The sequence below is a fragment of the Oratosquilla oratoria genome, unplaced genomic scaffold, assembly GCF_046742065.1.
Source record: "Oratosquilla oratoria isolate Oo_2021 unplaced genomic scaffold, ASM4674206v1 SCAFFOLD89, whole genome shotgun sequence".
Lineage (NCBI taxonomy): Eukaryota > Metazoa > Arthropoda > Malacostraca > Stomatopoda > Squillidae > Oratosquilla > Oratosquilla oratoria.
The window spans coordinates 453,651-475,206 of record NW_027467753.1 but is presented as its reverse complement, the minus strand read 5'-3'; the positions used below and the strand labels follow the sequence as shown (position 1 = coordinate 475,206).

The 21,556-nt window shown below is 41.7% G+C and overlaps 1 protein-coding gene across 1 annotated transcript in view; it reads left to right on the top strand.

The window, feature by feature from the left end:
- LOC143024083 (uncharacterized) overlaps positions 1–21,556 on the top strand; it is a gene marked incomplete in the record, with an annotated part of 142,599 nt that overhangs the window by 24,199 nt on the left and 96,844 nt on the right. Inside the window, 1 exon segment of the mRNA XM_076182829.1 lies at positions 2,928–3,237. Coding sequence (XP_076038944.1) covers positions 2,928–3,237 — 310 coding nt within the window.

The window sequence follows — 21,556 nt, the reverse complement described above, 5'->3', positions numbered from 1 at the left end:
ATCCTTTTCCTGTTTAAATTGATCACATCGCCTCATCACTGCTCGTCCAATTTAGATGGTCCTAATTTTTCTAGGCTTTCTTTACATTTTGTCAGCCAAGCTTGAGATAATTTTGGTTACTCCCTTTTATATTCTCTGTATTTCTTGTATATTTTTGTGTGGTTACTACGGATATTTTTTATCTATTTATGTTTTATTGTTTATTTGTTTATTTATATTTGTTTTTGTTAATTACACCACTTCTACGTATTCCAGACTTTGAGCAAAATTTTCATCATATCTTCATATAGTGAAATGCCACTCTCCTCTTCATTAGCAGTATATAAGAATCTCCCATTCTCCATGTTTTTCCGAAGAAGATCATCCGTCATTAAGATGCGTAAATCTTTTTCTTCTTTTGCCTTTGATATTCTCTTATGTTCCACGTTTCTGCCCCATACAGTGCTGTTGGCACAATCACTCCTTCATACAGTCTCCTCTTCGCATCCATTCCCAAATGTCTATTCCTCATTACACTCTTTAAACCACCAAGGCATTTACTCGCTTCTCTCAATCTACATTCTACCTCCACCTTCACTCCACCTTTTCCTGCTACACTTGCACCCAAGTATCTAAAACTATCCACTTCCTCCAGTCGCTCTCCCTTAATGCTCACTTCCAGTCTACTGCCACTTTCACCCCTTGTACATCTCATCACCTTACTTTTACCCACATTTATCTTTAGCTTTCTTCTATCACATACTCTCCCAAACTCTGCCACCAGCTTCCTCAATCCCTCCTCTGACCCTGCCACAAGCGCAGTGTCGTCCGCAAACATAAGAGAAGAAGAGAGAAGGAGTTTGAATGTGTTTGAGATGAGGTGTCTGAGAAGTATGGTGGGGGTTACTAGGCTGGATAGAGTGAGAAATGAGGAGGTGAGGAGGAGAACAGGGGTGAAAAAGGATTTGGGAGATAGGGTTGATGAAAGAATATTAGGATGGTTTGGACACATGGAAAGAATGAGTGAAGAAAGACTAGTAAAAGAGGTATGGAAGGCAGATGTGGAGGGAGTGAACATGAGGGGACGTCCTAGGATGAGGTGGATGGATGGGGTGAAGGGGGCTTTGAGGAAGAGGGGAATGTCTGTTGAGGAAGGAAGGGAGAGGACGGAAGACAGAGGTGAGTGGAGAATGGTTGTATATGGATGATGTTGTGACTGCATGAGGAGGAATGGGCGGGGGGGTGCGGGGTGGGGTAGTATGTGTGAGTAAATTTTGACGCAGCCCGAAGGGATTTCTCCCCGTCCTCGCCTTATATGCAAAGGGGGACGGAGAGGGGGGTCGCCGATTAAATGAAGCGGCCTTGCTGTGGATGTACTGTGTCTTGCGACACTGCTTCTGACCCAGGGCGGTGGGCAGGATGCAGGGATGACCCGTCATCCAGGAGGTGCTCAGATGAGAGGGAGGGTGGGAGGGGTGTGGAGTGTATTTAGGGATGAAATGGGTGGGAGTGTTTTTATGCCTTTCCCTTTTTGGCTTTCTCCCTTGTAAGGGGGAAAAAGCCTTGGTATATGTATGTATGTATGCCTTTGATATTAATTCCTCTCCCACTTTATAACTCCTCGACGATCTCCTTGCCACGACTTGTTACCAAGATTGTGCATTTCTTTTTACTGAATTTCATCTTGTACTTGTGGCTCCATTCATAAACCTCAGCAGTTTACAATCATCTTGTCCTTTTGCTTTATTATCATGGGTTCTGCAAATAAGTTTGCGTAGTTACCATAGCATTACCCATAGATCGGACATACGAGCTCTGAGCTCTCTTCCGGGAGGGAAATAGCTGTCGATCATGAGTCCAACACGTGATCCAAAAAGACCAAGGTGAAAGGTGAAGTTACCATAGATGTGCATTAAGAACATGACTGGTGACTCCCGAGTATTTTGTGCCCCAAGTCACCTGTCTCTCTTACAAAATCAGTTATCTGTCCCGTTGTACTGTCTTCAAGACTTCTTACGTTTCCCGAAGTTCGTATTAATCGTTTGTGTACCATGTGGAAGGCCTTTCTCCCTTTCTCATAGGATACACAATCCATTCAACCTTCTCCTTCGTGTAACACATCGACCTCTCTTGAATAAATAGCGAGCAGGTTTTGGTTACACATGACTTTCCTTCTCTGAATCCGAAACGATCGTCAACAAAAAAATTCCCCTTTTCTCCAAGTAATTAATCCATCAGTCTTTAAAAAAAAAAAAAAAAAAAAAACGTACATACATTATGGCTTCTGTAGTTCAGCGGGTTCTACCTGTTTTTGCCTTTGAATATTAACACAACATTGGCAGGTGTGTGTGTATGTGTACATGGATGTGTATACGCGCGTGTATGTGTGTATGATGTACACATGTGCATACATCTAAACCTTGCTCTGATTTTGAAATACATGTATGTAATGAACATCCTTATACCAGTGCATGCACCAGCAAACACATTTTTGTGAATAGAATGCTTTGAATGTAAGAGTCTAATTTTTGGGGGCTCACAGAGAGACTTTATACGCTTGGTAACAAGAGATGAATGCCTTTATTAGAAAATGTAATTTCCAGTGTGCGTTTGTATGTTGGGACTACATAATTTAACCAATTTCATTATGTAGACTCACGTTGTAGGGCACAGGCAAATGGGAAAATTGTGGTGGATATCTATTGGATCAATGTGGATCTCACGGCCCACCCTTCCCCACCCCCTTCCACTTCTCGGAAATTGGATTTAACTAATTAAAGTAGGCTTAGTATTAGTTTTCCTTAGATGAATTAGTAAGCGTTCGCTCGGGGGCGTGACTGTATTTCTTCCCGGCATTTCGATATGCACATTCGGTTTTCTTCGTTTCATTTACGTCGTGAAGCCAACAGTGGGACTAATGTCAATCTTCTCTCTCTCTTTTCGGACAGGTGGACAAGCGCAGTGCAGAATGATTGGTTGGCCTCCTCTTCCCCGTCCACCCAAGATGCCAAGTCCAACTTGGCCCAACAGCAGCAGCAGCAGCTGCCGGCCCTCAGAGGGCACCACCAGTTCCACCAGCACCTGCACCACCAGTTCCACCTGGAGGGCAACGAGCTGCACCACATGTACAGCAGCCGCCTGGACGTGGGCCACAGCCTCAAGAGCGGCGAGGACGAGAGCGAGTTGGTCAATGACCAAAACTCGAGTCACGACAAGCTCTTGGGCGACCTCCGGTCCCATCGTCAGTCCAGGGATGAGGTAAGTGTTATCCTCTTGTGAGAATTTCGATGGAGGTTCTTGGTTGTTTGGGTCTGGCGGGAAAGGGGTTTCAGCGGCCTCGTTAATCCTTGGCTGGCTCGAAGGCATTTACCCTCAGCCCAAGGAAATAATCGGGTGATAATCAGAAAAAGTATATAGATTCTGTTAAAAAACAACAGTAAAAAAGTTAACTTTTTTCGTGAGCTCTCTTGCTTTTGAAAAGTTTTGTAGATTGTTGGATGGAGAGGGAAAAAAATAGTCCTCAAAGTCTCTTGGGAAATACGGTGATTATATTTGACCCCCCCCCCCCCCAAAAAAATAATAATAATAATGCAAAGGAAAAAAGTGTGTGGGGGGAGGAGGGTGGAGGGTTGTTTTCGTAGTCTATAGATTACAGAGTATTTTATACAGTTTGATTAAGCTAGGCTGCAGTGCCCTGAAACAGCAGTTAAGGGACTCCAATGGAGCTGAATCAAATCTGGTGGTAACCAGGAAAAACCCTTGCATTACAAACATGCCTGCCGTTTACGGGTTAAACAATCTATCTCAATCAAACTGAATAAAATACTTGGTAATAGACTACGAAAACAACCCTCCACCCCCTCCCCACACACACTTTTTTTTTTGTGTGTGTGTGTCTGTCTGTCTGTCTGTCTGTCTAGAAGACGACGGAAGGAATACCAGCAACAGCCGCGGGTGCCACTCCCGATGTTATGTCCGTACTGCGACCGACCTTTTTGAGCAAGAATAAGACTTATCAGTCACCTACGGGCTCGTAAGTGACTTTCCGCGAAGACTAACATCCTCAACCCTGAGGGATTGTCATCATATATATATATATATATATATATATATATATATATATATATATATATATATATATATATATATATAATGTATATATGTAATATACATATATATATATATATGTGTGTGTGTGTGTGTGCGTATACGTATATATATATATATATATATGTGTGTGTGTATATATAATATATATATATATATATATATTTATATATATATAATATTGAAGTAACGCGGCAAGATATTTTCTTTAAGGCATAATGAATTGTATGCAATAGCAAATTGAGCTCTAATGAGTTTCCGATGAAGATTGTCAAATTTTTTGAAGATCTTTCTTGCATGGAGAGGTAAAGAAAAAACTAAGTTGCTGATGGAAGCCATCTAATGGGTGGAACAGAATACAAGACGTTTCGCTAATCGCAGTTAGCATTTTCAGTTGTAACAAGAACAAACAAACGGGTGATTATAAAGTCAGAAAGTAAACTAGACGCCCCAGCTACGACACAAATCAGCCCCGTCATAAGCAATCTCTCCGGCCGCGACGGACTCTCAGGCCACAGTAACTGTCACCTACAGTGTCCTCTCCCAGTGGTCACAGTTCCCCCTCCCATGTATCCTTCCCCAGTATTCAAACGTGTCCTTTCCCAGTTTTAGACCAGAGTAATGGTAAATCTCTTAGTGATCTTTCCCAGTGTTTACTTTCTGACTTTATAATCACCCATTTTTCTGTTCTTGTTACAATTAAAAATGCTAACTGTTCCACCCATTAGATGGCTTCCATCGGCAACTTAGTTTGTTTTTTACCTCTCCATGCTAGAGAGATCTTCAGAAGATCTGAAAATCTTCATCGGAAACTCAACAGAGATCAATTTGCTGTTGCATACAATTCAATATAGATATATGTATGTATATGGATATAGAGGAAAATGGATAAGTATTATATGCTAGCTCCTGAATCCATAGTACTCCTTAATGAAGATAAGTTTATTGATGTTATATAAACATTGAGTGGAGTCGTACCCCGGTGTGATCGCGATCTTGCTCGATCGAGAGCCACGTTCTGTCTGAGGTCCAATCCTTTCATCTTCATGAAAGAAAATCACCGAGCCCTTGACACAACAGTCTGTAGCGTGGTTTCCTCGTATCAAAGGGCTGAAACTTCCTCCTCGGTTTTTGTCGTAGGGAAGAACAAAGGAAGTGTGACGTCTCAGGATTATGACGTCACAGGACTCGAGTGCCTTTTTTTTCTCCCTATCTCTATCTCTCTTTCTATCTCTATTTATCTATCTATATCTCTATCTCTCTCTCTCTCTCTCTCACACACACACACACACACACACACACATATATATATATATATATATATATATATTATTATTATTATTTTTTTTTTTATCGCCGCCCCACAGTGGCTGGCAACAGTCCTCAGGCCCTCAGGATCTCTGGATTATTCCCTGTGTTATATTTATACGGGGTTTCTGTCTCGCCGATGGAAAGTATTAGGAGAGCAGTCACTGGTTAAGAATTGCAGTTGAAGTTGATAGAGGTGAGGGGGTTGACAGGTTCCTAAAGAGGGGCAGCTTTCATGTCAATCTTGCAGGGCCGCCCAAAGTCATTGATCCCTGATATTATTATTCGCTTTATTTTATACGGATCAATACTCGCCAATCTCAGACAGGGCCAGGAACAGCATACCCTTCTCAAGCAAGACAAAAAGAAAGTAAACAATCACTAACAGACACCAAAATAGAAATGATAGTCACCGACCAAAAACAAACAAAGAAGAGAACATTTACTATCATAAGCATCGGGATACCATCTGCTAGGGACCAGTGACGAGCGCCAACCTGTGGTGGAACTTGAATGTGGATCGCGAAGTGATTCATCTCTGCGCCGCTCAATTTCAACCCCGTCACCTCCATCTGGAAGTGAAACGCTACGAGGTTGGAAGTCGGCCTCCGGACTAGGACTAGGATCTGTCTCCATCGGCTTAAGACGTGTTTCTTCTACGTTTCCACACGTGGAGATCGTACAGCCGGCGAATGCATCCCAATCCTATTACTTTTAGACGGTGACATAGAAACAGTCCTATGCTAGTACAGCACAGTGCAGTCCGAAGATTTTTCTCTGAGAGAATCGTGGGACGACCAGAGGACCGTTGCTAACCACTGTGGCACTTTCGGGTTTCCAGTCGGTTGAACTCAAGGCGATGATTGTTGTGACCTACCACAAAGCAAAAACATTGCAGAACAGCAACAAAAGGAAAGCAGTTGGAAGAAACACAAAGGAAAAAATAAAACGTTAACAAGTGTATATCATTAACAAGCACTTGTTCAAAGTAAATTTTGTTCCCTATAGTGAAATGCACGATAAAAATAGGCCCATTGGCTTCGCCATCCTTGTAAAACAATGATACAGAAAATGCAGTTAAAAAAAAAAAAAAAAGGCTCGGAAAAGATATCAAATAAAAGTTTAAATGCCTAAGCCATGTAGCAATAGGACCCTTGACATATTTTTTATATTTCATAGAAGCACAACAAAATCCCAACGATTTGGGAAAATTCACATCATTCTCATTGTAAAACCAAAGAAACCATCAGAAATCCCAGCATCCTATAGGCTTGTCTTCCTCCTGTCCACCCAGTCCAGACTGATGGAAAGACTGATCTCTGAAAGAACGAAGATACAACTGCCTGTCTCCCCAAATGAGCACGGTATAAAAGGACCACCATGCTCCCCCCCCAAAAAAAAAAATCATTTTACTATAAGTGTGGGTGGGATTGCACTAGAAAACGTCATGACCAGCAGTAATGAGGGGGATAGATATAAATAACGCATTTAAGAAGACCCTTGTCATATCGTGCCAACCCCCCCCCCCAAAAAAAAAAAAAAAAAAAAGTAGCGCTGAATGGACTACCGGCTCCGACGCTCGGCCTTCAAGCCAAAAATTCCATAAATCAATCAACCAAAAAAAGTAAATAAGACAATAAAAAAAGTAAAATGTAGCAAACTTCTTTGCTGCCAGAAAGTGAAGAGCATTCCAGAGCAACCGACTATCAAAGACAAAGATGGCACAGTCAGGTAATCTAGCACAACGTTTTTTTTTTTGTTTTTTGTTTTTTTTTCTCCAACCAGCGGTGGAGATGGTGGTGGTGGTGGTGGTGCTAGTAATGATTATAATGGTATGGTTGGTGGTTTTGGTGCCATTACCACCTTGCCTCACAGGATAGCAAGGATATAATGGAGGTAGAAGCTTTGGAGTGCCGGCTCAGGAAACGTTATTTTCGAATGAAAGACCAAGAATTGGACTGGTGCCATCGACAACGTCTCGCGCTGCCGCTGCCATTACCACACACCACTACCACCACTACTACTGTACTATCACTACCACCACCACTAACACTAACACCACTACCACCACTACTACTGTACTACCATCACCACTAACACTAACACCACTAACACTAACACCATTTCCACACACCACTACTGTACTACCACTACCACTAACACCGTCAACAACAACAACACCATCATAGGGCGAAGAGTCAATAAGTTAGGCTCTTTAGATACTTTATACATTATATATATATATATATATATATATATATATATATAATATATATATATATATATAAAACACACACACACACACCGACTCGGTGGCACAGTTGGTAGAGCGCTGAACTGGGAAGCAGAAGTGCTCCCAGTAGCCAGTTCGAATCCTGCCCAGGGCCGAAATTATTTCGGTATCGCTGTGCCTCGGGTCGTACTCTGACTCTCGTGGGCGGGGAGTTGGGTGTGTGTGTGTGCAAGGTCATAGCATTACCCATAGATCGGACCTACGAGCTCTGAGCTCTCTTCCAGGAGGGAAATAGCTGTCGATCACGAGTCCAACACGTGATCCAAAGACCAAGTGAATACACACACACACACACACACACACACACACACACACACATATTAGGTTAACAGCCGAACTAGTTATGGACCGAAAGGTCTCCTTTCTGGATGATCTTCCTTTGTAAACCTTTGTAACACGAGACTTGTTTAATTGAACTAAGATAATTGATAGAGTGGTCGCCGGTCTGAATGGTGACTGCAGCCGGGTGCCTAAAACACCATAGAGTAACGTGGAACACAGTAAAATGTATGAAATAAACGATAGTGATCCAGAGATTGAGCCTCACGAACTCACTCACTGTATCACGTGTATGTGTATTCACCTTGGTCTTTCGGTTCACGTGTTGGACTCGTGATCGACAGCTATTCCCCCCCCACCCCCACCCCGGAAGAGAGCTCGGAGCTCGTATGACCGATCTATGGGTAATGCTATGACCTTACACGCCCACGAGAGTTGGAGTAATGACTCGAAGCGCAGCGATACTGAAATAATTTCAGCCCTGGGCAGGATTCGAACCAGATACCGCCGTCACCCCCATGCTGACAGTCTGAGACTCTACCAACCGCGCCACCGAGTGCGTGCGTGCGCGCCCTCTTTCTTGCGTGAGCGGTTGTCGTTGTTCCATATTTAGATTTCCCTGTCGTTAGGCTGAAGTAATAGCACGACCATTCGTGCGTGTGTCATCACTGGAGTGAAATGTGTGTGGATCTGAGGCATGCATGTTTTTGCGCAGTTAAATTTTATTATTACATATGTATACAAACACACACACACACACACACACACACACACACACACACACACACACACACACACACACACACATATATATATATATATATATATATATATATGTGTGTGTGTGTGTGTGTGTGTGTGTGTGCGCGTATGTGTCTATATGTATATTTATTTATGTATGTGTTATATTCTAGGCCTGTAGGAACTATTTTCCACCTGAGAGGACCAACTGTATTTAATCCTTTCGCTGCGGTAGGTTTCCCTCAGTTGATTGAAATCACCAGGGGTCGGGGGGGGGGAGGTTAAAGTAAACGCAGAAATAATCCGCAGCGACAATCGCAGAATTATATTTATGTCGCATGACAGGTGTTGGTGCCCTGGACGCATGACGGACATGAGGTCGTTAGGCAGGATTTCTCGCATTATTTATCTTTTAACCTTTTTCACTCCGGGTGGAGGCTTCCCTCTGCTACATAACATCGCCTGACGGAAGCCTGAATCAGAGGAAAGGGACCGTCCAGCACGGGAGGGGTTCAAGGGAGGGAGGAGTATGACCCGGGCCTTTGGGAAAGAAGGGACCGAGTCGGACTCGCAATGATGAGGATCCAGGTCACTTTTTCTCAGCTGGTGGTCCATGATGACTTTTCTGGTGGTCCAAAGGACGTTTACTATATTTGATAATCAACTGGAGAATGGGCCATACATTTGTAATATTGTTTTAAGTTATCTTTGTAGAAAATATATTTCAGACTGTCTAATCTTTAAGTAATATCTCATAATTCTAAATATATTCCAAACCACAGTTTTTACTATATCATCTTTTTTTATCATTACTCAAAAAAGAAATGGTCCACGGTTTTCTTTTTAATTGAGTCGGTGGCCCGTGGCGTGATAACAAATTCAGACTCTGATTTGCCTCCTCTATCCTCCAGTCTCGCAAGGAAATGGATAAAAAAAGAAAATGGGTTTGGGGGCGTATGTGGGATGGGAGGTGAGAGGGGGTGGGGTGGAAAGTGCATTAGGGTAAACCCGGTTTTATTGGCCCGGGCAGAGCTGGACGAGATGGGATTATGCAAATACGCAGACGTTGCAAGGGACCAAGGAACCGATCCACGAAGGAGGAGATTTCATTGTCAGCTGACGAAACGGACCGTGGGACGTAAATTTTAATAATGGTTGGTGTTTAATTTTTGATAAGAACTCTTGTCTCGAGTTTCGCTTATTGGAAACCCACGACGTTCATCGGACCTTGCCATGGAGTTTTCTTCCAGTATTGAGCAGACTGATCCCCTGATTCATGCAATTCGCAGGGCGTCCCAGTACAAAAAAGTTGTGATCATGGGAGATTTTAATTATAGAAACATTGACTGGGAAATTTTGGATTTGGAAGCGACATTTTTCTTAGATGTGGTGCAGGATAATTTCCTAAAACAAATTATTACCGATCCTACTAGAAGAGAGAATACTCTGGACTTTTAACGAATAATTAGCACCTAACGAGTATATTCCATAAATAAATTTTTATTATTTTTTAATTTTCAAAAGATACATTTCATCATTTTATAGTTTATCCGTTTATTTATTTACTTTATACTTTGTGTAATTGTTTATTTAATCATTTATTCTATATTTTCTTATGGTTTTTCCAACATTATTATTACTATTTCATTTTATATTTTTATTGTTTTATTGAATTTTTATATAATGTAATTTTTGTGTTATTTTCTGTTTTTGTTTATTTTTATTGAATTCTATGTAAATTTTTATTAATATTTTTGTCTATTTCACTCTTATATTAATTTTCTGTTATTTTGTATTTTACTATATTACATGATTTTTATTTTTATTCAAATGTTTATATTATTTTTTTATTTTTATATAATAGTTTTCATATTTTAAAATTTTAAAATATTTTCAATTTTTTATTTGTTTAGTTTATTATTTTTTCTACTTTAATTTTTGTAACATATTGTATTATCTTTCGCTTTAGAAATACTTTTTATCTCTAATTTTTATTATTTCTTATTTTTCATTATCTTGTTTTTTCAATTATCATTATTATGCTTATTTATTTGAATTATTTTTGTATTTATTTTTATTGTTTTTATCTTACTGTTATTATTATTATAGATTATTGTTTTATTTTATCTTATTGTATTTATTTTTCTATTTTATTTTTTACGTTTTTAATTTTTTATGTATATATTTTTATTTAGTTTTTTCTGGGAACTTGGGCATAACAATATTATGGGCCATAATGATGGAAAGCACAGATTAATATCAATGCTAATATTTTGTGACACTTTTTGACACTAAAAATGCGAAAAGTATCTTTTTTGTTCTTTTTCATTTCCTTTTGTTCGATTGAGGCGGTGGGCTGTTCAGTAATATCCAATGTTACTACGGTGCTAACGCCCTCTGTAGCTCTGTCCTTGGATGTAGTTACAAAGCTAACTTTGAAAGGCCTGGCAGTTACAGTAGTTGTTGGGCCTCCCGTTGATGACGTAGTCCATGAAGGCGTAAAAATTTTGAAACTGAAGACGCGGGGCTGGGTAAACACGTGTTCCCTTCTCAGTGAAAGACCTCTTTGGCTCGTAATCTCTTTCACCTCTGTGGGCTCGTTTCTTGGGGTTTTTATTTGGTTCTGTTTGTACCTTTTCTGTGCTCTCATCTGAAGAAAGCTTCTTTGGAAGCGTCACTCCATCTTGTTTCTTGTTCCGTTTCTGGGCTTGCTAGGTTGTTGGTGGAAGCTTCTGCCGATGGAGTGTCAACGTTCTCCAAGAGATTCTCTTCACAGGTTTATTCAGATGAAACTTGAACCTCCTGTGGTGTCTGTAAGACCTCTTTGGCTTCTTCTTGGCCTTCCTTCTCTTGTGGGCAATCTTCTTGAAAGCACTGTCATCGAGGAGAAGGGCCTTTCACCTCGGTCAAATCTCTTCCTACTTCGAAGTCTGTAAATTCGTCTGTGGACGGTAGTAGCGTACCAAAAGTTACAGAGGAAGACGTAGCGTTTGCTAAAAAAAGTATGAAACGAGGAAAAGCACCAGGGGAAGATGGTATATCGATAGATCTGAAAGACGCAAGGAAAGAAGTTCACGTTAAATTAGCTCCGTTTTACACCCAGTGTTTAAGTCAAGAAAACGTTTCTGAATCATGGTGAAATGCTATAGTGATTTCACTTCCTTAAAAAGACAACCAGAAAGATCTTAGCATCCGAACGATTAGCTTGTAATCAAATGTATATATTGTCCAAGATTCTTACAAATAGACTTAAGTATTTTTTAGACGGAAACCAAGAGAACAAGCAAACTTTAGAAGCGGATATTCGACTATAAATCAAGTATAGACAATAAATCAACTAATCGAGAAAACGACAGAATACAGTATGCCTCTTTGTTTAGCTTATGTAGATTACGAAACGGCCTTTGTCTCGGTAGAACACACAGTAGTACTAAACTCGCTATTCAAGCAGGAGGCAAACGAACAGATCGTAAGGGTTCTAGGAAAGATTTATGCGAAAGATACCGCTGTAATTCGACTACATAAAGATTCAGAAAAGATAAAGATCGAGAAAGGGCACAAGAAGACGATACAGTATCACCCAAACTATTTACAGTTTTCCTGGAAGAGAAAGGTTTCAAGATTAATGGCGAATGTTTCAATCGCCTAAGATTTGCGTATTATATTATTCTTATTTCAGAAAGATCAGAAGACTTGCAAGATATGCGGAGTGATCTGAACAAGGAAAGTCTCAAAATAGGTTCTAAGATAAATTAGAGTAAAACCAAAATGTTCAATACGAAAATTGAAAGTAAAGATATATAATCGATGGTGAGAGTCTTGAAGTTGAAGAGTATAATGATTTAGGCCAGATTGTGAAAGTGACAATGGAATAAAAAGGCGTTTTACAATTGGTTAGAAAATGTTTGATAAAAATAAGGACATATGAGAGACTCTCTACCTTTATGTTTGAAACACAAAGTCTACAATCCCTGTTTAATGCCAGCCCTTATATACGGATGTGAAACTTGGAAACTGACAAATGCGATGGAAACAAAGCTAAGACTTACACAGAAAAGAATGGAGAGATCTATCTCCCCACTCTATATACACTCGTATATATATCTATATCTCTCTCTTCTCTCTCCCTCTTTCTCTCCTTCTTTCTTTCCTCTCTCCTTTTCCTTCCTTCACTCTCCTTCACTCTTTTCTCTCCCTCTATCTCTCCCTCCCCTCCTCTCTCCCTCCTATCTCTCTCCCTCCCATCTCTCTCCCTCCCATCTCTCTCTCTCTCTACCCCCCTCTCCCTCCTCCTCCGCCTCCATTTTTCTTTTTCCCTTTCATTCCACCCCTTTCTCTCCTCTTTCTTCCTCCCTCCCTCCCTCCCTCCCTTCCTCCCTCCCCTCCCTCCCAGTTCGCTCCCAACTTTCCTCCTTCTGTCCATATCTCCCACCCTTCTTCCCTGCCTTCCTCCCTCTGTACCTCCTTCTCTACCTCCCTCTCTCCCTACCTCCCTCTCTCTCCCTCTCTCCCTCTATCTCTCCTCTTATTATCTATTTTTTCTGCTCATCTCTTCCCCCAACATTGTACCGTACGCTGGACCACTTAGTCCCCCGCTGTGCCGGTTGATACCTCCGCCGTGTTTCATGAGACACACAAGAAACGACCTGCCCCGTCCCCGGCCTTTCTCTCTCTCTCTCTACCTCGTTACTGCTGGTCTCCTTATTCCTCCTCTTCGTTCGTACTCTTTATTACTACCTCTCATTCCCCTTCATTTCTGTTTCTCCTCCTCTCATTCTCCTCCTTTCTCCCCATCTCTCCTCCTCCCTATCTCCTCTCTTCTTCATCTTTCTTCCTCCTCTTCTCCCCTTTCCTCCTTTCTGCTCTTCTTCTCTCTTCCCAACCACCTCTCCTCTACCTCTTAGCTCTTACCTCTCTTCCTCTTTCTTCTTTTCTCCTCACTCCTCATTCCCTTGTCTTTCCCACCATCACCGTTACCCTCCTCTTCCTCCGTCTCCCACTCCTTCAACTCTTCCTCATCATCCTCTTCAACTCTTCTTCTTCCGCCTCATCAACTCTTCCTCCTCTTGTCCTTCCACTCTTCTTCCTCCTTTTGTCTCTCCTCCTCATCTTCCTGCTGCTCCTCCTCCTCTTCTCCTCGTCCTCCTTTTCCTTCTCCTCCTCCTCCTCCTACTACTACTACTACTACTACTACTACTGTTAATTCTGTATTTCTCTCTCGCATTGCATGCCCTTCTTCGTACACATCACGAATTTCATTTTTTCATGGCGGTGGTGTGGGAAGGGTGGTGAGAGAGGGCGGCTATTTTTAGGTTTTTAGTTATCGCGAAGGAGACGCTGCCTGCGTGGAGCCATTTTTGACACCTCGTCGTGGAAGATGGTGGTCGTGGTGGTGGAGGTAGAGGTGGTGATTTGATGTTCTCTTCAGAAAAAAAAGAACGATAAATATCCAGACCTGGAGGAACTGCCAGCAGATGGCTCGCCTTCAGAACGGTGACGTTCAATACCTGCCAATGTATTTGTGAACGACATACGATTGTATTGAACAGGGGAGTGGGGAAGGCTGGAATCGGGACAAGGGGGTAGGGGGGTTTAAATCCATCGCCCCCCCCCCGCCCTTTTATTTCTCGAATTCGCCTTCTTCCCCCTAAGAACGGAATCGACGGGACCTGAGTAAGTCTTTGTAGAGGACGACGCCGTATTGAAGAGGCGAAAAGGGGCACTCGACCCCTCAGAACGGTCTCAAGATGTGGCATGGCGCCAACGCGAAGCTTCTGCAAGGAACAAGGTTGTCACAGCTCTGGAGTGCTGGTTTCATACTTCGGGGTGCATATATATATATATATATATATATATTTTTTTTTTTTTTTATACGTAGGATCATTAAGATGTAGGAGACTGCAATGTTCGGAATACAAGAAGCACTTTCCAGTGTTATGTTTTATTTTAGGGTAAAATAAGACGCGAATATCGACATCATTTCCTGACTTCGAATTGTCTTTAGTCGGTAAAATGTGTGGAACAAAAGTTTATGAACGCATCATAATACATCGGAGAGCATTATTTTCTTTAAAACTGAATTCATTTATTCATACGTACAATACATACACACATTCCGAGTGGCTTTTTACCCCTTATAAGGAGGGTGGACGAGTGAAAGCCTACACCTAGCCTACACCCAACCTACACCCAGCCTACACCTACCCTACACCCAGCCTACACCTACCCTACACCCACCCCAAACCCATCCAAAAGTCATTTGCCTCAGTCCCATCGGGGACCAAGGCAACGCAGCGAAATACAACGCTTCCTTAGCATAGCCCGTCAACCATAATTGGTTTATCTCAACATTTTAATTTTTCGATATATGATGTCACACTCCTCATCCTTTGAAAAAAAAAGGATAGACATGAAAAAGAACCCATTTTGGCCGCTTCATTTCACCATCCCTTTGCAACTCACCGCTCGCTCGTATCCTGTGCATTCTCTCTTCCACTGGACAGACATTGCCATTGCGTCCAGTGCCAGCCACCTTCACCCCGTCCGTCCACTTCATTCTTAGTCTTCCTCTCACGTTCATTCCATCCACTTTGCTTTCCTCACTTGTTAATAGTCATTCCTCATGTCCTTTGTCCAACCACCTTAGCACCCTTCGATGTATCCTGTCTTACGGCTGCTCTCTCCTCATCTCCACTCTCTGCTTTACCTTAATCTTTTTCACCTGTCATAGTTGTTAGATACTTCATCTCACCCACGTTAGGTTCTTCCTTTCTGTCTCTTCGAATCTCACTTCATTGCTCCGTACAATATCTGTTTGTCGAGACTTCATTCTCCCCCAGACATTTACTTCTCTCCTTTACTCAGTAATTAGTTCACCCCAATCTCCACCCTACTGTTCACTGACTCTGTGACCATAAATACTTAAAAGCTCAGCATTTCCTTCTGCATTTTACCCAACGCGTCAACATCACTCGTTGAAAATCTTTTGAATTTATTTTTCCCACATTTGCATTCAGCTTTATCCTTTCACACACAGTTATAATTGAACGATAAATGCGTCCCATAATGGTGCAAGTGGCTGTTTCTGGACCTGCGGAGATATTCCAGGCAATGCTTCTTGCTTGGAATAGTCCGCGCCGTCCTCTTTAGTCGAGTATACGGAATCTGCGCTGTTTAAACTTGTATCTAGTTGTAACGCGGCCCCTACACGATCAATATTATTGCGCAATATTCCGTATTGTACAATATTATTGACGGTGAAGGGATGGTATTAAAGAATGACACAATATGTGGAAGATATCAGATGCACAGGCTAAACACGTGTAACTCTTTAGTACCATCCCTACACCGTCAATAATATTGTACAATACGGAATATTGCGCAATAATATTGATCTTGTAGGACCCGCTTTAGGTTCAAGCGGTTTCTCAGGTTAGGTTAGGATACGCATTTCTATGTCTTATATGCGTCAGAAAACGTCACGTGCATACTGTAAGGGGTGGAAGAAGGCCGATCGAACATTATGTTGTGGAGGATTGTCAGTCGTAACTCGCCATGGCAGCCGGAAGATGGTGTATTGTTTATATCGCAGCGGCGATTCTCTTCCCTTGATTCACCACGTTTCCAAAAGACTTTTAGAAAGGATTTACAGAGGAAGAGCATGCCGACAGGAGACCTTTTGGTCCATAAATAGGTCGGATAAAAAAGGAAATAGATAATACTGGATGATAAACAAAAAATAATTTTAATACATGACCAGTAAATACATAATCAAAAATAAACAGTAGTAAATAAATGAATAATAACAAATGAATAAATTAAATAAATGGCAGACATTACAGCATGTTGCTTAGGTGTTCATCTAAATGAATCTTAAAACTTCGAACCAAAAGAGTTGAGATTCCCAATTTAAGAGGTAAGCAACGGAATTATCTGTGTACATGGTGCGGCGGCTCGAGTCAGATTTATTTACCTAATAAGACATGGTATATTGATTTTATTCAGTTTGGAAGGAAGTTTGGAGATGGTGTGAAAACTGTAATGATAACCCATGAAAGACCAGTGTTTACTTGAGTATTTTCTTTATGAATAACTTCAAACGAGTTTGGGTGCTTGAGAGACTACATCTCTTTCACTGAGGGAGATCCGGAATAGCAAGATCAATACGGAGGGGTTTGTATAATTCAACCCCGTATGCTTACCGAAGAGGCATCGCCACTGAGGCGAACAGAAGTCCCGGCGGCGTTGAGAGCCGCCTGCCTGCCTGCCTGCCTGCCTGCCTGCCTGCCTGCCTGCCTGCCTGCCTGCCTTCGCGGTAGATACGGAAGGGATGCTGCCTGACACCCGGACACTCTTCGAGTAGGCAGATCTAGGAGGGATGTTGCAACTTGGCAGCGTCGTCCCTTTGCGGCATTTTAACTCTCTTAAGGTCTAACTTGGGAGGACCGTAACTTTCCAACATTGTAACTTAGTTACGTGGTCTGGTGAAATTTTGAAATTTTGTTAAGTATTGACCTGTTTTATCCAACAAGACCGTGTCACGAGGGACAAAGTCGAATTGGGTCTGGCGGGATCAGTGATGTCAGTTCTTGGGTATTAATAATGATAATAATAATGATAAATGTTACCTTGAATTTTACTGACCAGGTTGTATATACTGCATTCTTTTGGGCTTGTTTATGTTCCACCAACTTGTTAGCAATAAGAGAACGGGAGTAGTCACCGGTTGTCAACTCTTCTTATGTGAAAAGGAGAAATATAGTTAATGGAGAGAGAGAAAGAGAGAGAGAGAGAGAGAGAGAGAGAGATGTGGGCCGGGTCCAGAGACCTCAGGTCTCGACGAATCCTAAGGAAGTGTCTCCCTCTGACATCCCTCCTGCAGGACCACAACATCCAGGTACCAGCCATTGGTTCCCGGGCATAGATATTCGCCTCAATCCAAAAGAAGATTTCGGTGGTAGGCTACAGACTAATAATGACGTCACGGGGGATGTTAGTTGTGTGTGTTTTATGCACTCGTTCTTTTTTGGCAACTGGCGGAATTATTTAGGAGCCCCTGCTTAACAGTGCTGTTATTGTTATAGATTATACTGATATTGAAGTTTTAGACTAGTTAATATATGTATAATATGCATTCATATATATACAATACATATCACTACTGTGGTCCCCAGTCCGCTCGTAGAATCGTGACCGCTAACGCGACCTCTCGCTCTCTTTCTCTGCCTTGTGCTTCCCCTTCCAATCGTACCAATCCCCTCTCCTCATCTTTTGCAGATCCTTGGGTTATTCCCATCACTTTTGGTGTCTCCTACATAGTATTGTACCACCCGTGACACATCTCAATCGTCCACCATTCTTGTATGTAATGAATCCTGCTGCATCTTGGCCACATGTCCATTCTTAAAGAATGGGATTTGTATTCCGTTTGTTCATGCAGCTGACAACCGTTCACTTGTCCACACAGTCGCAATTAGTTGGTGTAGATTATCTTGAATTCCTTCTTCTTCTTGATATCTGAACAGTTCCCTTTTATTTTGTCTTCTCCCGTCTCTTTGTTGTTTTTTGCGACTCAAATTGATTAATCAGTTTCTACACATGGTCCTTCAGACACATTCTCATTCTCTCCATCAAATTGACATGCGTTATGATGAGTACCATTTATCATCGGTTTAAAAATTTCCTTCCCACTTTTCTTCATCGTCACTTAACAATATGTCTCCTTTCAGATCTCTAATGAAAGGAGACATTTTTTAATTATCCTGTACTGCTTTCTCGTGTTTCTTGCACCAAGGTTTCTGTTTTATCCATTTCCTTGTACATATATCGTATTGCCTCTTCCCCCATATAATTCTTTGCGTTTCACTCAGTTGGGCCATAAACGCTTGCATACATACTAATTATTGGCAGGGACGACGAACATCTCATGTGTCAGACTAAAATATATATATATATATATATATATATATATATATATGTGTGTGTGTGTGTGTGTGTGTTTGTGTGTGTGTGCAATAAAAACACTAGGAACGTGTGTTTTATAAATGCAAGGGAACCACTATAGAAAATAAACAAACGGAGCAGAGCGCTTTCGTATATTACATCTTCAGTGTAAATGACAAAGAAAGAGGGTACAGCAAACATAATATAGTATACTATATTATGGTTGCTCTACCCTCTTTCTTTGTAATTTACACTGGATGTAATATACGAAAGCGCTCTGCTCCGTTTGTTTATTTTCTAAAGTGGTTACCTTGGATATGTATATATATATATATATAGTTGAAGATTAACTAGCTCGTCCTATATATTCCCCGACGCCAACTGGAACGGTACAGAAAAAAAAAGACCATATGAAATTAAGACTACATACTGAACCATGCAAGTTGGCGTCGGGGAATAGGATGCCTTCCAGAACATTCCTTTTGAACGTCATGCATGGTACAGTTGGTAGCGTCATTGCCTTGTGGTATCCAGTCGCACAGGCAATGGTTCGAATCCCAGTGGCGGAGTTACTTAATCCATTTGTTGAAACTTCACACACACACACACACACACACACACACACATATATATATATATATATATATATATAGATATATAGATATATATGTATATATATATATATATATATATATATATATATCTTTTTCAACCACAAATCACTTTTAATTCCATGCCATCGCAATCGAGACTGAGAGTCGCTCGAAGGAGGCATCCGTTGGAAATTGAAACGTGGACGAGCCGAGGATTCGAACCCAGTTAACCCGTAACAAAGTTACAGTGACGTATTGGTTTACGTCACTGTAACTTTGTTACGGGTTAGCTGGGTTCGAATCCTCGGCTCGTCCACATTTCAATTTCTAACGGATGCCTCCTTCGAGCGACTCTCAGTCTCGATTGCGATGGCATGGAACTAAAAGTGATTTGTGGTTGAAAAAGATATTAATTGATCATTGGGAACCATTCAGTGTGTATGTGTGTATATATATATATACAGTACATATACATGTGTATGATATATATGTATATATATATATATATATACATATATACATATATATATATATATATATATATATACATATATACATATATATATATATATATATATATATATATATATATATATATGTGCGTGTGTTTTTAAAACGAGTGGAAAGACCAGTGCTGTTGCAGTCCGGGGAAGCTGATGAGCTAATCGATGGTTGAAAGTCGACGTGGGTGCTAGAAAGACCGACGGCCCAGGAGGGAGAAGGACGACTCGACTCGAGAGCGTACTCACGTAGTTCGTTTACGTACACACGTATACACGCACGTACACACGTACAACACGCACGCATACATATCTTATACTACATAATTCATTTACTGCACCCTTTCCGCTAAGATGGCGTTCCAAATTTGAATAAAATTACGTTGGTCTTCAGACCGGCTCTTTAACCTGTAGTATATCATCTTCGACTGTGCCCATCGATTTCATGCAACCCGATGGTATATAAATCGACACTCGCCATTACATCGCAGATAGCAGTCCTCTTTTTCTTCCGCCAGAGAGATGTATAAGAGAGTCGAGAACAGTTTGTGGCTTCTGTAGGGTCTGTGGGGTTCGAGTCAAAATCTTGAAGCAAATGTTATCGCGGTTCCTTATCATTTGCTTCCAATTTAATTTTCACTTAAATGCCGTTCAACTCTCATGGGTTCATCCCGTCCGCACTTTGTAATATTGTTTTATTTATTTATATATTTTTCTCCTGAAGTGATATAGCACATCTGTTTTGTATACATTTTTCTCCCTTTTTTTCTCATATGTTTTTGTCTATCTCTCGTTCCCCTTTCAGATGTTCATTGCATTTGTTCTCAAGCAATCTCGCTCGAAATGATCCTCACTTCCTTATCCTCATCTACTTCCCCATGCTGCTGCTCCTCCTCTTCCTCCTCCTCCTCCTCCTCCTCCTCCTCCTCCTCCTCCTCCAGTCGTTCATTTCCCTTCGCTGGCTCGCCTCTTCGCCACAGCCTCGTCTTCCCAGCTGGCTCTCATCTCATCACAGGGGCCTGTCCACTCTGGTATATCCTCATTAGCTGCCATAAGCCCTGAAAGCCCCGGAGGCCTCGGCCTTTCTTCTCGTCTCATTTTCTCTGTAACGTCTTCACTTCGCTCGATCTCAGCGGGGAACTGCCTACTCTTCGCTTACGTTCTCGGTCCCACGGAAATTGCTCTCTTCACTTCCCATCTCGGTCTCGCAGGGAAACGCATTTGTCGTCTCCGTCGGATCTTTCGTCGTAGGAAGGTCTCCTGTCGCAGTTATCGTCTTCGTTCACACTGGGTAGTGTAGTAACTACTTCTTTCGGATGACGCCGGTTCATTTTTATTCAGCTGAGGAGGGGAACGATTCCCGGCCTGAACAATCCAACTTTTTTCCCTTAAACTAAAAAAATCTTCTGGTGTTCCTCTTGTTCTCCGTCGATCTCTCAACGTTGTTCCATACCCGTCATCCCAAACCTTTATCCTTTCTTGTCCTCTTCTTCATCCTCCACTGTTATAGTCTTCCACCTCCTCATCTTCATCTTCCCTTCTGGGAGTCTTCCTCCTCCTCCTCCTCCTCCTCCTCCTCCTCCTCCTACTTCCTCCTCCTACTACTACTTCCTTCCTCCTCCTACTACTTCTTCCTTCCTCCTCCTACTACTACTTCCTTCCTTCTCCTCCTCCCACTTCCTTCCTCCTCTCCTCTTCCTACTTCCTTCCTCCTCATCCTTCTCCTCCTCCCACTTCCCTCCTCCTCCTCCTTCTCTTCCTCCTCCTCCTCCTCCTCCTCCTCCCACTTCCTCCTCCCACTTCCTCCTCAGGTG